The 16,161-nt window shown below is 49.2% G+C and overlaps 1 protein-coding gene across 15 annotated transcripts in view; it reads right to left on the bottom strand.

The window, feature by feature from the left end:
• MSI2 (musashi RNA binding protein 2) overlaps nucleotides 1-16,161 on the bottom strand; it is a 340,287-nt gene that overhangs the window by 66,297 nt on the left and 257,829 nt on the right. For all 15 annotated transcript variants that reach the window (XR_016438846.1, XM_090025081.1, XM_090025082.1 and 12 more), the window contains exon 8: nucleotides 10,696-10,778. Coding sequence is in view for 14 of the 15 variants with exons in the window: in XM_090025081.1 (XP_089881207.1) it covers nucleotides 10,696-10,778 (83 nt within the window). In the remaining variant the exon portion in view is untranslated. The remainder of the gene's footprint in view (nucleotides 1-10,695; nucleotides 10,779-16,161) is intronic.

The following is a 16,161-nucleotide window of genomic DNA, read 5'->3' as shown; positions in this document are numbered from 1 at the left end:
TACTCTCAAATGATACTTTGCAGGCGTGGAATGGATGGAGGGGGGAAAAAAAACCCAAAAACGTTAAAAAATAAAATAAAATCAGCAGCCTCGTTCCATTGCGAGCGTTAACAGAAAATGATTACTGGTGATACAAGTCCAACGATCTCCATTTTAAATGAGAGCACAGAGTCGACGCTTCTACCCGGCAGAAGTTTTGGCAACACCTGCCAATATGCAACCTGCATGTCTCTCACTTCCCCTTGCCCCTGCTGCCTTTTGAAATGACTTACTGCCGTTTTAATCAAATTACAGGTCTCTAATGCCATGCAAGGAGCTTGCCATCACGAGCGCAAGGAGAGGACAGTAGCGCTTGGACCACAGGAGCTCCACAACGGGGTCCTGTATCCCGCACCTGGACAGCCCGAGTCTGGTTTAACGGGTGCAGCACGGGGCAGGGAAGCAGTTTAGCTAGTCACGGATTTGCTCTACAGACTGAAAATCCACGGTTCCTCGCGCTACAAGGTTGGGAGCCTCGTCGCTGATTAAGGCCAATAACGAGGGGGCCGATGTTTTGATCAGGAGGCAAACACACCTCTGCCTCCTACCCGCGCCGAGGAAGCTCAGAAAGCAGGGCGCTCATCATCTGCAGATTGGCCGCATTTATTTTAAGCAGGGGAACATCCCCTCCGTGAACCCGTTGCTCAGACAAGCCGGCAAAGGTGGGTGCGCTGCCTATGTGCAAACAGGTAATTACCCCCAGACAAAAACCAGGGAGGTAGAATAATACGGCTAAATGCCTCTGTTCCTAATAGCCCTATCAGTGACTGCGTATTCATTGTCTTATGAAAACCACCCGCCTGTTCCTAGGCAACCTGATCAGTGAAAATTTCAGGTTTATACAATTTTCATTTAGGTAACATAAAGGTTAACTGACTGTAATGGGAGTATTTTAAACAAAACCACCTACTCTTTCCCTTTCTGCTGGAAGCCTCATGGCAGATCTTATTTACTTTGTTTGCTCGCAACACTTCACAAAGCAGCAATGCTCAGACTCTGCCGGCAACGTTGTCAAAACATTCACTTCTCGCAAACAGGCTGCCACGATCCGTCGCCGCTCGAGTGAAGTACCTCGAGACTCCTGCTACCGCTTTGCTGACGTGCGCCGGGGTCAGCGACGAACGCTGGGAGGCGGGCAGAAACCGGCAGAGGGGTTGCAGGGTCTCGCGACGACGGGATGGGAGCGCTTGGGCTTCGCGCGCCCTCGGCTGCGTAAGGAGGACCAGGCGTGGCTACCACCCAGGTGCGCTTGGCTACGAATTCGCATTTGCTAGTCGCTTTGCGGTCCTCAGATGCCTCCCGCGACGCGGGGAGAGTACAGGGGCGGTCTGGGGCGGGTGTAGGCAACCGCTGCGACGAGAAGATTTTAAAAGGAGGAAGGGGGGATAGACCGAAGAGGCCTGGTAGACGAGACTCGCGCTCTGCCCGTCGTGGGAGCTCAGGCGCGGCCGGGACACTGTCAGCAGGCTTCCTCCAACAGCCGTGGCAGCGACAGCGCGTCCTCGTGCAAGGAGCACATCCTGGGCAGAGGGAGAGGCCAGCGAACCACTTCCAAATGGCTCCGGTCTTAGGTCTCCCACCAACCTGCTGTCGAAAGCGGTGCAGAAAGGGACGAGGAGACCCGCTAACAACCAACGTGCGCCCCTGCCCACAGCGTTCACGCAACCTCCGTCCCGACATGACTCAAGACCGTTGCAGCAGTCTTTAGACAGACCACGAATGCACGCAGTCGTTCAGTCCAGCAGAGATCTGGGCCTCCAACACGGGTCCCACGCTCGAGAGCACGAGCCCACCTGCTCGGGCGGGTGAAAACGGCGCTGGGAGTTGCACCTGCTTTCGGGACAGCCCTTGATGCCGCTTCACCCTGGTTCACGCCACCGTCGACTTCCCTTTCAGTTTATAAGCGTCTGTTTTTCACAGAGACCTGAGGTCCAGCCTCTCTCCTCCCTTCACAGTTCAAGTGAAGCTCAGCAGAAACCAAACTGGTCTTCATTTATGTAACGGGAGCTCCTACGGGCCGCGGCTCCGCTGGACGAACCCCCGTGCAGAGGAGCTCACGATCGGAGTCGCAGGTTATGGGCAACGGGGGGATTAAGGAGCAGGGAAAACAATGACGTGACACCAGTGGTCACAGCAAGCTAGCTGCTGAGGGTTTATTGGCTTTTGGGTTTTTTGGGGTAGATATTTTGCTAGAAGAGAGCTTTTGGGTTGGGCTGAAGGTGAACACTGCAATGAGGAACTAACCTTTGCACGAGTGCTACCCCTGGCAAAAACCCTCCCGTGACTTAAGTCTACGAACCCAGTATAGCAGGTTTCCAAAGGCACACAACTTTCCACAGCCCTTATGGAAACCCCAAAGCCCCAGGCGGATGCACGCGCTACTTCGTCCTGCCCTCACATCACCCTGTAAGAGCAAAACATCCGTAAAGTAGCCTCGAAGTGTCCAGTGCAACCCCAATTTCCCGGGTGCTCGCTCTAGGCCAGGGGCTGGCACCCTACAGCTCGTGGCCCTCGGAGGACTGAATCTCTCCGGCAGCTGGGGCAGAAATGGTGGTGCCAGGCGGGTTGCGGGCTGCACCCCACGTTATTAAAAAGGTGGCCGACCCCTGCTCAGGGCACCAAACGAAAGAGTCCGGCAAAACCCTCTGCAACTTCCCTCGACTTATTTTTAATCAGAGGGATATTTATCAGGAGTATGCCCAATTCAATTTCTCCAGGCAAATTAAAGTGGCCTGATCAGCAGAAGTGTATCATTTCATTTCTCAGCCGTCTTCTTCGAGTTCACCGCTGCTCCAAATGTCACGGCGTCATTGGTTACACCTCAGAGCCAGTTTTCATTGCAAAGATGCGGTATGATACAAAGCAATCTAGCCTGGCTCGATGGACAATTAACAGGAAAATGAAGTTTGGATTAGCACGGTTAGAAACAATAACCCAGTAATTAGCTTTCGCAACCACAAAACAGACTACCGCTGGCAGCAGAAAGAGTAGCGTAATTTATGATTTTCACAGCACGCGGGGACATAAAGAAAACGTTCGTAAGCGGCAAGGAAGTCTTAACTTGGAATTCAAAAAAATTGCAAAGGAAAAAGGTAGAGGGAAAGCGGAAGCGCAGCTGAAATCTTGTAAATGAACGTGCCAAGCAACACCAGCAAAGGCACCCCCCCCCCCCCCCCCCACACACGCACTTTATAAACGAGGCAGAGGCTCAAGCAGATCATCAGCGGGACAGGAAGCAGACGCCTAGGCTCTCATCTCCTAACTTCGTGCCTTGCTTGGGGAGACAGTCTAGTTTCCAAGTCATTTCTAACCCTCGGCCTCCGTGCCGAGATGGGCTCGTCATTGCCAGCGGCTTGCTGGCATGGCCAACAACTCGTGGTCCACGGAGACACGGGCCAGAAGACGACTCCTTTGAAGACCGCTCGAAGAGCTGGAAAGCAGTAAGTGACCCCGCGCTTCCTGACGCAGCCAGCGAGTCAGGCTGGGAGAAAATACAAACCAGTTTGATCTCGGCAAAACTCAAAGGCAACAATGGAGTCCCAGTAAGACCGTGCGAGGAGGCGGCGTGGGACGGCGTATTGAAGTGGGAACGCAATGGAAATCTTGCACGCTGCAATGTTAGACCGTAGGTCGAGGGGGGGATACCACCAGCAGCCTGGCTAGTGTAGGCCACCAGCACAGAAACTGGGGTACTGGACATATTTCTCCTTTCAGCACTGCTGGCCGCCTTAATAATCTCCAGATCCCTGCACCTACAGAAGTGCCTGAGGGATGCTCTTCAGCTTCAGTCGCCCAAGAAAGAAAGTTTTAAATCTAAGGCAACATACACACACAAAGTGGGGGGAAAGAAAATGGCCGAGGCTAAAATACACTGTTTTTGTTGGAGAATTAACCTTACACTGAAGCATTCGTGGGTCAAGCCTGAACCGCCAAACCTACTGGAGCCGTGGGCTGAACAGATGGAGTCAAAAGCCCGTTGTACCCGGCGCAACAAAATGAGCTGTCAGCTCTCAACACCAAGATGTTGCAGGAAAAAAAATGGCTAAACAGCTTAATGGAGGAAACCAGAGCTATTTTGGGGGAGGCGAAGGTGTTCACAATGCACAAAAACCTGCTTTACCACCCAAAGACAAGGCCACCTTGTCCTGCCAGCAAAGCTGAGTTCACAGCTAGCTGCATTAGATTACCTCCGAGACTCGTTGTCACTCACGCAACTGCAAGGCACAATGATTGCTCATGTAATACAGAAATCTATATTCACCTAGTAATGCTATAAAGATGTTGCTACCCCAGGGAACGGAGGGCAATGTTAGGAGCCTTGAAGAAAATGCATTCAGTGTTTGGCAAAACAGGGGTGCCGACCATGGGATGAACAGCCTCTGGATGTGCTCGAACTAGAGCAAGGTGGGTCTGTGACTTCAGGATGCAATGGAAGCGTCTCCCGTCGGCTCGATTCAATGAGCGGGGTACTTGACAACTCCTCTTTGCCCTGTGCCCCTCATCCAGCTCTCTTTGAAAACCCAGCAATGAGATCATCACCAGAGCCTGCATCGGCAAAAAGCACGTCCGGATGTCTACGCTGCCTTTTTTTTTCCTCTTCCCCCCTTCGTTTTGGAGGAATGCATCCAGATTGCAGGCGTTCTGCAGTGTCCTTCGGTTGACAGATGGGGCTCGCGGATCGACGTCGCCTTGCAGTCTCCGAGGCAGCTGCTGCCTGGCATCGCGCGTCCCAGACCGAGCAGACAGACCTGCAGCATCCCTCATCGCTCTCTGTTGTAACACAACCTCCTTCACCCCAGCCTAGCCTCCCCTCTCCCTCGGGCCTTCGCCCAGTCCTGCTCCGAGGGGCACCTACAGACATCCTCACCCCGGAGCCCGCAACAACAGCGGCACAAAATAAACCAGGAGGATGCACCCGTCTCCAGTGCCATGGGATGTTAAGCAGCAACTGAGCCCCAGTTTCAGGGCAGCCCCCCCCCCCCCGCTGCTGCCATCAACATAACCACGCATTACTGCAGCGATGAGGACCAAGGGGGATGGTTATTCACCTCCGGTTGCCAGTTCTCGTAGCTCAGTTAAGAGCAATCCACCGAACTGCTCTGGTTGGCATTGCCCATGGGTTAACAAGTGACTAGGTACTCAGACCTTGATCCACAGATGAGCAAAGTCCGTGGGAGGCCTTTCAGCAACACCAGTAGCTTTGGATGAGGCCACCAGAGAAAAAGCATCTGAATGTGGCCAGCTATAAGGGAGCCGCAGGAAGGAGGATGTGCACTTCACTGTGAATGAAGTGCAAGCTTGTCCCCAAGACAGGGTGCCTCTGAGGTCAGGACTGAAGCAGGGTTTGCAGCTCTGAAAGTCTTGCCTTTGATGTACCTGCTAGCTAGGGGAGCAGGCCTTGCTTCTCATGCATCAGGGGAGGTTGGCTTTCTCTACAGCAAGGGGCATGACTTGCCAGGCATCTCTCACTTGTCTGTTCACCCCACTGTCGGGGCAGCACACCTGGGTGGCAGTCCCACCATTTTTGGGTCTCAGTTTAGTTCCCAGGGAACCGAGAAGCTTCGGTCTAAGCAAGGAGCTCGAACTTCCCCACAGGAGTCCCCCATCCCCCCCACAACAGATACAGGAGGTCAAAAGACAAGTCCCTTCCTGCCATCAACTTCACGGGATCGTGGAAGCGGTCCACGCGTGGTTACGAAGAACCGTGGCCAACAAAAAGCCACCAGATGCCACTCTGCTGGGGCACCTGCGAGATAACAGCATAGGAAAAATCCAATAGCTATTGCCTGTATTAATTTGTATGAAAGCCCCTTCTTTGCCTCCAACTCTTCTGATCTGCCCTGGACCGCAAGCCTAGGGATGGGACTGCTGGCTCTTTCCAATGCCAAGCATAGTGGGGCCGGAGGCAAACTGTGCATGCGAAGGGAAGGAATTTGCCCCCGTCACCGTAACCCCTGTTCCTCTAGGTAAATAACATGCTTCATTTCTCTTTGCAAAACAGCCTGGCTTGTGTAGGAAGAGCACATTTGGGGGCTGGCTTCGTTTTGCTTCCCTTAACGCGCGGAGAGAATCTTTCGCTCCCACATAAATTCCAAGTTTCATTTATTAAATGCCTCGCTGGCATTTTCTCTTCGCTCCCATACTGCTCGTTTAATATTGCATTTGACATTCGAAGCTTTATAAATGGCAACAGAAGCAGAATGGGAGGGCTAAAAATAGCTTACAAAGTGAGAAGCGATGCTAGAAATAGGCTCATGAGCAACAGTCGCCCAGCTACCTCCCCCACCACGATGGGAAATGACAACATTGTGGAGACGAGGGAGATCTCAGCGTTACGAGCCGCCGGCCCGGTAAGGTGCAACGGTGCCAGTCGCCCCCTCGGCCTGGGCAGCAGGGACCGAGCTGAGCACCTCCGCGGCGAACAGCACGAGCTGCGACGGCTCGAGCTCGCCGGTTAACGCTCTCTAAACGGGGGACTGTCACGACCCCTTTCGTCGGCACAGGGGGACGCACGGCACGCGTGCACGGGCGGGCTGCGTGATGGCCAGCCCACCGTGGGTCCCTCGCCGTTCGACCGAAGCACTCCCCCAAGTCGACGACCCAGGACAAGCCACGTTTTGTCTTTAAACCATCAACGCCCGCTCCCCGTCTCACACACGCATGCACAGGCTCTGCGTCTCCTTCCCGGGTCTGGTAATTAATCCGCAGACACATCAGCAACGTGATGAGTCAGTCCCATGACTGGATCGTGCATCATCTCCTCTCTCCTGGGCAGCTTTCAAAATTAGTGCCGTGAAAGCAGTGACACTCAGAGCAACAGGGCTGCGGTATCTTGGATGGAGCAAGCGTGAAAGGCTGGGGAGGAGGGCTCATTTTAATTACCCGTGGCAACAAAACGGTGCCGGCCTGCACAAGCTTGTTCCTTCCTCTATCCGTGGCATTTTCACGCCATCTTCTATTTTTCCCCCCAGTCTCCTCCCCGTACACTGTGCACCCACTTGTGAAAAGGTCCCTCGACATTTCCCGCCCCCCAGCCACGTCTCGCTGCAGGACCGTGTGGGATTAGCACGGTAACGTTTGCATGACAGGCCTTTGGGAGTAGGCGAAATGTAAGCTTTGCTGGTGAATCACAGCCTTGAGATTCCTGGCCCAAAACCTGTCTCCTTCCCACCTTGTCTTTAGGGGCAAAGTCCAATAGACACGGACTCACTTTGCACCCTCCATCACAAGAAGTTGGGTAGTCTGTGTGTCACTGCCCATTTCTTCGGGCAGTTCTGCTTTGGCCCCAAAGTGAGGCGTGAGTGTTAGGCTAAGACAGAGTCCCAGTAAAAAGGCAAATTCAGCACTGGAGTAGTCCCTAGTCCAGCAGCACTAAAAAAGTTGGAAGAAGTTTTGAGTAGCCTTAAGGGGAGGAGATGGACTCTGAACCATGCTGGAGTGGAGAAGCAGTTAAGCCAGTCATTGCTGAACTGGAAAGCTGGCTTTAGTGAAGGAAGGAGCTGGCAGAAAGGATGCTGGCAAGGGGTATGGAAATGGAGGTGAGCATCCACCATGTACAGGGCAGCAGAGGGACCAAAAGCAGAAGGGGAGCTCCGACGGGGAGGCCTGCCCGCTGCAAGCTTTCCTCCTCCCTGCTGAAGCCAGAAGGAAGGAAGCACAAGGGGACCACGTCTCTACCGAGCAGTGCCCTGATACGGGGCCTCCGAGTCTCGCTGTGCACCTTTGTCTGCTGCACCTGGGAGCAACCTGAACTTGCTGGTAGGGCACATTAGAAAGACAAACGTTTGCAGGAAATGTTCTACCACGGATGTGAAATTTTCAAAAATGCCCTGCGTTGGCTTTAGAAATGTAGAAAACGAGGGTTGGAAGGGATCTCAGGAGGTCACATCTCGTCCAACCCCCTGGTCCCAGCAGGACCAGCCCCAACTACATCAGCCCAGCCAAGGCTTTGTCTACCCAGGTCTTAAAAACCTCCAAGGATGGAGCGTCCACCACCTCTCTGGGTAACCTGTCCCAGTGTTTTACTGCCCTCCTGGTGAGAAAACTCTTCCTGGTATCTAACTTAACCTTGCCTTGCTGCAACTGGAGACCATTGCTTCACGTTGTCACCTGCCCCCACCGAGACCAGCCCAGCTCTGCCCTCTTTGCAACTCCCCGCAGGGAGTTGAAGGCTGCTATTAAATCCCCTCTCAGTCTTCTCTTCCACAAACTAAATAAGCCCAGATCCCTCCGCCTCTTCTCATAACTCATGTGCCCTGGCCCTCACACCATTTTCACCACCCTCTGCTGGACCCTCTCCAATGTGTCCATATCCTTTCCACTGGGGGGGGCAAAACTGGACACAGGACTCCAGATGTGGTCTCACGAGTGCTGAATAGAGGGGAATAATCACTTCCCTGGACCTCCTGGCAGCACTCCTACCAGTGCAGCCCAATTTGCCATGAGCCTTCTTGGCAACATGGGCACACTGTGGCTCATATTTAGCTTATTGTCCACTGTCACCCCCAGGTCCTTTTCTGCAGAGCTGCTGGCCAGCCAGTCAGCCTCCAGCCTGTACTGAGCAGAAGTGAGTGTTAAATTTAATTTTAATTTTTAATTGAAAACTTTAATTGAAATCAGTATTGCTCTTCAGAGATGAGAGTGCCCCAAGTCAAACTCTTCTGAAGATGCCCCTCGAGTGTATAGATACACCACGCGCAGACACACGCATACACGTGTCTGTTCAAACTGCTTCAGGCAGACATGCCATTTCTACGGCAAACACACCAAGCCACAGTGCCTCCGGCTGCTGCTCCCTTAGCTGTTCCTGTTAAATATGACACCACTGCAATTAAATCAGCCTTCACCCCACAATTTTCTCTCTTTTTTTTTTTTTTTACATGCAAAGCTGAATTACGCTCTGTAGCTCACTGAGGGCCAGTGCTGAAGTCAAAGGACCAACATTAATTTACGACAACTAAGAGCCTTTTGAATCTAAGAATCCTGGTCCTGAATCTACAAAAAACCCTCCCAAACGCTGCATGAAATAGCTAGAGGTCTCTCTCATACATCCACAGAGAGAGAGAAGGAGACGCCTGCTGTTGGGACGGTAATTTTTCTTTTTTTCCTCACCGGCACATCTTATACCCTTTTAATTCTTTTTTAATTACTGTCAGCCGTAGCTCTTGTTTAAAAAAAAAACAAAACACGTTAATCGAGTGACTTCTCAGATGAACAGCATTTAGTAATTGCACGCACTGAATGAGTGGTAGGCTATTATTTACTTATTTTTGACGGTTCCCATCGATACCCGTTTCATCCCACATTTCACCGTTGGTGGCTATAGGGTTACGCTGCAGTTGGCTGAAAGAGGAAACTCTAGGTGGATGAGTGGCTCATTTAGGAAAGAGTCGAAGCTAGAGAGAGTCACCAGAGCAAAATACAGCAATTCTTTGTGTCGCCCCCACCTTTCAAGTCCGGTCTTGACATCTCAACATATAGTATGCAAAGGAACCGTTACTTTCATTTCAGATGCATATTGCAGCGAGGAACAATATGAAGAATATTATTTCAGTGCCCAGGGAAAAATTAGCAAGTCAAATATTGAATCAGGCCTCTAGCATATGCTAAGGAGATTGCTTTGATCTTATCCACACTAAAAGCTCTATTATTGAATTTAAAGTCTGTGAACACATATCAGACCAATATACAATGCATATCTGAATACATGTTTGAGAAGCAAGGGCTGTTTTGACAAAGGGAGGAAAAAAAAGAATATTTTAAACTCAAAATATCAAAGTTATTGCATCGATTGAAATACAAATGCTCTTTTTCATCTGTTTCAGTGGCTTTACTAGGAGAGCAACCTGCTCCCCAGGAGAAGACCAGGGCTTGGAAGAAGCTTCACAAAATGTCTTGTTTTCGGCTTGGGGCAGAGGAAGCTTGAGGCTTTTTCAAAGGGGGCTCTGATGCAGGAGAGTTGTCAAACAACACAGTCCCGTGACTTTTCTTGGCTCCCTCTGGCGGACAACGACAGAACAAGGCAGCCTCCGGGCTCACCCGCGCAGGAGGGCGGCCGGAAGAGCTGCAGTTCTGCAAGGATGATTTCCCATGCTTTCCTGGGGGGAGACGAGCCCTCGTTGCACCCATACGAAGGGGCTCCACAGCGCGTCCCAGGAGAACAGGATTACACAGGGCAGGCGGGGGACGCAGGAGCCAGACCCATCAAAAACAAAACACTAAGCCTGAGTAGCCTGGTTCGGATCATCTTGAACCCCAGAGCTGTGGAGCCAAATTATTTCTGCCTTACAGTCAATGCCACCCTAACGCTAACCCTGGTTAGCGCTCTATCCTCCAAACCCCGCCGTGCCGGCCCTCGGTCCAGGCAGGACACACCGACTAGGCAGATCGCAGCTCTGACATGGAGCGGTGATTGCCGCATCCCCAACTCTCCCTGTATGACCTTAGAGTCGGGGGGGAAAGTAAAAGCCCAATAATCCAGGTTCATAAATCCACGCTCAACTCCACCGGGTGGGGGGGGAATCAAAAATCAGACAAAGTATGTCTAAAAAACACAATTATGGTTTTTTTATGGAAAACGTTCCCCCAGCACATTTCTGTGATAAATGGAGACAGCTCTCTACTGCTGATGTGCATATGGGAAAAAAAAAAACTTACCATTTTATTATTGATTTCATGAAAATGAATTTCACAGACTTTTTCCACCACATCTTCATTTTCAAAAGTGACGAAGCCAAAGCCTAGTTACAGAGAGAAAGGAGGAAAAATATTAATGATACACTTACGTTATAAAAACAGAGATTTCTTTTCAACAAAGCACCTACAGGTGGGCGGACCTCGGTTAAGTTTTGCACACGTGTGCGCGCGCCTGCAATCCACTGAGCCTGCAGGAAAAACTCCTATAGATTATGAGGGAACAAAACAGAATTAGAGAAATTTAATAGGAATCCGTCACCGGTTTTCTATAGACTTTATTGCAGAATTAAACCCTTCCTGTAGAGAGTCTTTGGTTCTTTCGATAGCATTTAATAGACAGCTCTATCTCTGCTACAGGATCGCTCCAACTTACAGAAGGGATGTAATTCTCCATTACATCTTATAGGATTTTCGAGTAATCCTTGTTTCATATCTATGGAACTCTATTGATTTCACCTCCTGCTAAATTCTGTGGGACTTCTCCATTAGGGAAGATTCATTAAGTGACAAAAGAAAAACATGCTCAGAGAGCGAGAGAAAATGATTCCTCATTTCCCCATCACCACCGCCGTCAAGAGGGGGGGGGAAAAAAATTAATGATTTCACAAACATGTAGCAGCACTTGGTGTTTACGGTCGCCTCTGAGCAAACAAGAAATTTACTCATCTGTTATTTATAAGGGTCAAAAGACGCCGGCTCTGCTCTCACAGGGAAGCAGGCAGTGTAATAAGTGCTTCTTGGATCACTGCAGGTCTAGGCTTGTCCTTTCAGCACGCTGATACAGTCAACCCTAAGGGTCAGCCGAGATCCGGAGGTAGTTATTTGTCCCTTTCTTCCTGAATTGCTTCCTCTAATACCTCATCAGGACATCCTGAGGCCTTTAAGAAACTATTAAAGTTTAAGGGCCTCTGATCTGATCACTCATCTTTTCTCTAGTGCCGCTTCAAAAGGACCTATGGATTTGGGCCGGTTTAAGGTTGCTTGATGCATGCTGTTTGCCCGGCAGCTGTACACTGTATTCACTCTGTTGGGTCCGCGCAGTCCTAGATGCACCGCACCAACGAGTTTTGGCAGCCAACTACAATTCTGCGTATTGATTCCTCCCCACTGTGTTTGGCAAAGAAAGAAAAGAAAGGAAAAGAAAAATGACGGGGTTCTGGCTGCTCCGCTGAGGAGAACGATAACAAATCTGAAGATAACATTAAGGATACTGTAAGGTGTCCTCCATAATAGTACCAAGAACTTCACTAGCCAGAAAAATGCCGGCAGGATCCATCTATATGGACAGAAATCTATCTATACAGATAGAAATATAGATATAAATACACACACATCCATCCATCCAGAGAGATGGATCTATCTATATACCTCTCTCTCTCTATATATATATATACACACACACACACACACACACACACACACACACACACACACACACACACACACACACACACACACACACACACACACACACACACACACCCTGCCAGCATTTTTATGCCTAGTGGAGAGGACACCTTACAGTATCCTTTACGTTTTTTTACACACACACACACACACACACACACACACCTGAATATATCTCTATCTATATCACTATCTATATTGATCTCTATCTATATCTATATATTCAGGTGTATGTAGTTGGAAAAAAAGAGCAGGGAAAATTCTTTTTAGCAAGCTTTCGGGCACAATCTACACCCCTGAATATGAATATCTATCTGTAGATATATACCCCTGAACATCTCTATACCTAGATATAGATATATACCCTTGAACATCCATCCACCCATTTTCATATTCAGGGGTGTAGGTTGTGTCCCAAAGCTGGCTAAGATGAATTTTCCCAACTATTTGAGTTGGCCTGATAAAAGACATAGGATTTACCCAAAGAACCGTGCGTGTGCACGTGTGTGTTCAGTGCACAAGCATAAATGAAGGCTGCATACCCAGTCGATTGCAAGTTAGGCTTTAAATCAAACCAAAACGATGGGGAAGGGAAGAAAAGATAAGCAAGTTCAATGTTGTCTGGTTTGTTTTATGTAAATAGTTTTGCAAAAAAGTGAGCCAGCTGCACGTGAGCGAGTAAACATCTCATTCCCCCACACACACAGACCTTGGATGAGACTTTCAGCTGGCGTGGCGGCTGCCGAGGCCACGCTGACTCACGCCAGCTGAGAAGCCAGTCCTCCCACGGCACAAACCTCCGCCGGCTCAGGATAGGGGAAAAGAGTCTGCCCTGGCCAGAGCTCAGGTTGCTAATCCACAAACCTGGTCCTTCCCACTCCAAACCTAGTCCTTCTCATCCAGGAGCTGGCAGCAAAATTGCTAGAGCAAGGCCTCATACTGACATGCCTTGGTTGCTTTAAACGTGGAACAAAATGTGCTAAAAATTCTGCCTAGGAGAAAGCACGCAACTAGGCAAAGCCTGCCAAAACAAAGCAACAAAATACATGCTGCAAACAGCGTCCTTGCAGCTGAACATCCACGGTTGCTTATTCACAAACTTGCAGGAGCCCCCCCTCCTTCGTGGGAGTTGCGGCGATTAGAGGGAGCTCGCAAGGTTAAAGCACCCACGGGGCCATTTGTTTAGGAACACGCTGTCTCGCCGGTGCTGCTCCCCTCCTCTCACCCCGCGTGCTTCCCAGCCCATTTAGAAACACCACCGAGCAGCACGTGGCATTAAAATCCCAAGCCGTCGCAGGAAGGCGTTTCACGGTGAACTTCAAGCATGCAGCGTCTCGAACCATCTTACTTGATGCCTGGCTCCTCTGCCTTCGGCTGAAGGAACCATTCAGTCAGAAGTCCAGTTCGAACTAACCTTTTCTTTCTCTTTTTTTGTGACGACCAAACACAGCCCGCTTGGGACCTGGGCGCCACGCTCGGTTGAGTAATCGCTGGTGCTGCGAGGACAGCACCCCACAGGGAGCCCTTTTGCCCAACGCAACGAAACGTCTAGTCCAGGTCCTCAAGTCGTCAACGGTTTGAGCACCAGAATCACCTTCATCGTTACTAAACTCGTTAGTGAATACCGTGACGGAGGATTTCTTTTGGCCCGCTGACCCTCCCCACCCTTGCCAACAGGACTGAGAAAAGGAGGGGCACTTACTTACAGTTCATGCGCCTAACACCGCCTGAAAACCCACCAAAATCATTACAAGCCGGCCTAAGAAAAGATATTGGATTTACCCGAAGACCCTTGTCTGCCCATGTCCTTAGACCAACACGGCTACAACCCACACCACCAAAACCATCACGCCGTCTAACTCGGGAGTTATTTCCTGCCTGCCTCCATGCAGCTGAAATACAGATTTATCAAAAAATGATTTGCCTGATTAAAGAAGATAGCCATCCCACATTGTGATTTTATAACAAGAATACACACAACAATCCACTGGTGTCAACACTCATTTGCAGGTTTTTAAGAGATCCACGCCATTTCCAACAGGCCTGTCTATTTGGCTTGATAAGAGAACACAAACTTGATTATGTCTAAAAACCTTGATTTCTTCCTCTTGTGGAAAAGCAAAGAAGTAACAGAACAACTAATCATCAATAAGTGCCATTCTTTAACTGTGCAATCATTTTGCCGACAGGGCGCGTGCTCATCTGCAATGGATTGGTTAGTTTAAAGTGGTGGTTAAAGCAAAACAGTAAGACCGCAGGAAGAGTCTGCGCGCATGGACAGAAAGCAGCTCAGGAGAAGACCGATCGGAGTTCGAACAGACCTTTCCACAGAAGGGACGGTACTTTTCAAGTACACCTTTGTAAAAGTTTTTGCAGGACACAGCTTTTTGCATGGCGGGGAGCGAAAGGGGTGAGTTTCCTCCTCTTGACTTCTAGGTGGTCACTTGTGTGCTTCAGTCAAGTTACTGTGGTTGAAGCACAGGGCCAAGAAAAACCACAAAAGCTCGGGCCTCCGGTAAGAAAGTACGAAGAGGTTGCTACAAAGGTGACACTTGCAATGCAACCTGGTCTCCTTCGAAATGACCATGCTGGAAAACTCCTAGCATACTAACCTAGTCTCCTTAGAAATGACCAACCTGGCAAACCCACTCAATCACCATCTTCAGCCTGAGTGCAAGCACGCACAAAGTAGCTACATTTAAAACCATGCCGCATCTGCGTATTTCAAATGGCAAACGATACTGGATTGTTAGAAGAGATCGCCATTCACTCTGGTTGCCAAGCCCTGTTTCAAAAGAGGTCTTCCAGGAAAATCAGAGAGAGATTTTACCTCCCTGCATCAGGCAACTGTCTTGAATTGCTGTAGGGAATGCACTTACCTTGGTTATTTGGGGCAAGTGAAGACAAACGCGAAGGGATGGGCTGAAGTTTGAAATACCCACGCTCCCCAAAACCACGGATGTCTATCCTGCATGATTAGCCTCATAACTTCCAAATAAGTTCAAAATGCAAGTATGGATCTTCAGGAACGTCAAGGCGCGGTCTACTCGGCGTCAAGCCAGCACAAGGTCTGTTCCCTTCCCACCCTGGCTCTGCCCCGAGCATCAGCAGGATCAGACCGCCAGGTTGCAAACCAGACTGTGGGAAGGGGAGGAAAAAAATAAAAATAAAAAAATAAACAAAACGTAAAATCAATGGCTCCACATTCATAACGTTTTACCTTTATGCCCACTGACGTTTAGCTGATTGGAAAGCCACCAACAGATTCCAATCACTTAAAATCCATAGGACATTAACCAAGAGATCATATCGCTCTTTAAATGCAGCAAGCCCATCTGGAATCAAAAAACCTCACGAAGATAATCTGCACTGTGTTCAAAATTGAAAAGCGGGGGGAGGAAAAAAAAATAAAAAAATCTGCTTCCAACTTTTAAACAACCGCACAAGGAAAAATATTAGTGTATGAATGCCCCATTAGTCACCATAATGAATACACACTCATTTTTAAATTACCCAAACTCTTACAAACCTTCCTGGATTAAATGATGATTATTTCTTATGAGAGGTACCAAGAGTCAACAGAAAACAAAAAATGTTCTGCAGAAAGTGTACGAAAAAGATTAACACAAAACAAAGAAGGCTGTTTAAAATGGTGACAGAAATAGGATTCCGGTTGTCAAGGAGCGCACATTTTAAAATGAAATTATACTGCATCCTCCTGAATGAAGCTATTATTGGAAGCTAACAAGCTCTATTTAAGAGATAAGCATTTAACAGAGTCAAATGGTTGGGGTTTTTTTATTCAAATGAATAAAACTGAATATTCATTTAAATAATCCTTTCTGTAAAAGAAAAGACAAAGAAGAGGAACAAAATAAAGAGGAAAACAAAATGCCCCCAAATGAGAGCATCTGAGCCAAGTGAGAGCACTGAAGGAAACGGAGACATGAATTCATGACCTTCAGGTGAAAAGAAAAAAAAATCCTCCGGTAGGCATTTGCTTAAAAAAAAATTTTAGTC

Source organism: Crocodylus siamensis, chromosome 13 (assembly GCF_052110815.1).
Source record: "Crocodylus siamensis isolate JL-2025a chromosome 13, ASM5211081v1, whole genome shotgun sequence".
In the NCBI taxonomy this organism is placed as follows: Eukaryota; Metazoa; Chordata; order Crocodylia; family Crocodylidae; genus Crocodylus; species Crocodylus siamensis.
Note: the sequence above shows the minus strand (reverse complement) of the source record. Positions and strands in the feature narration are given on the sequence as shown.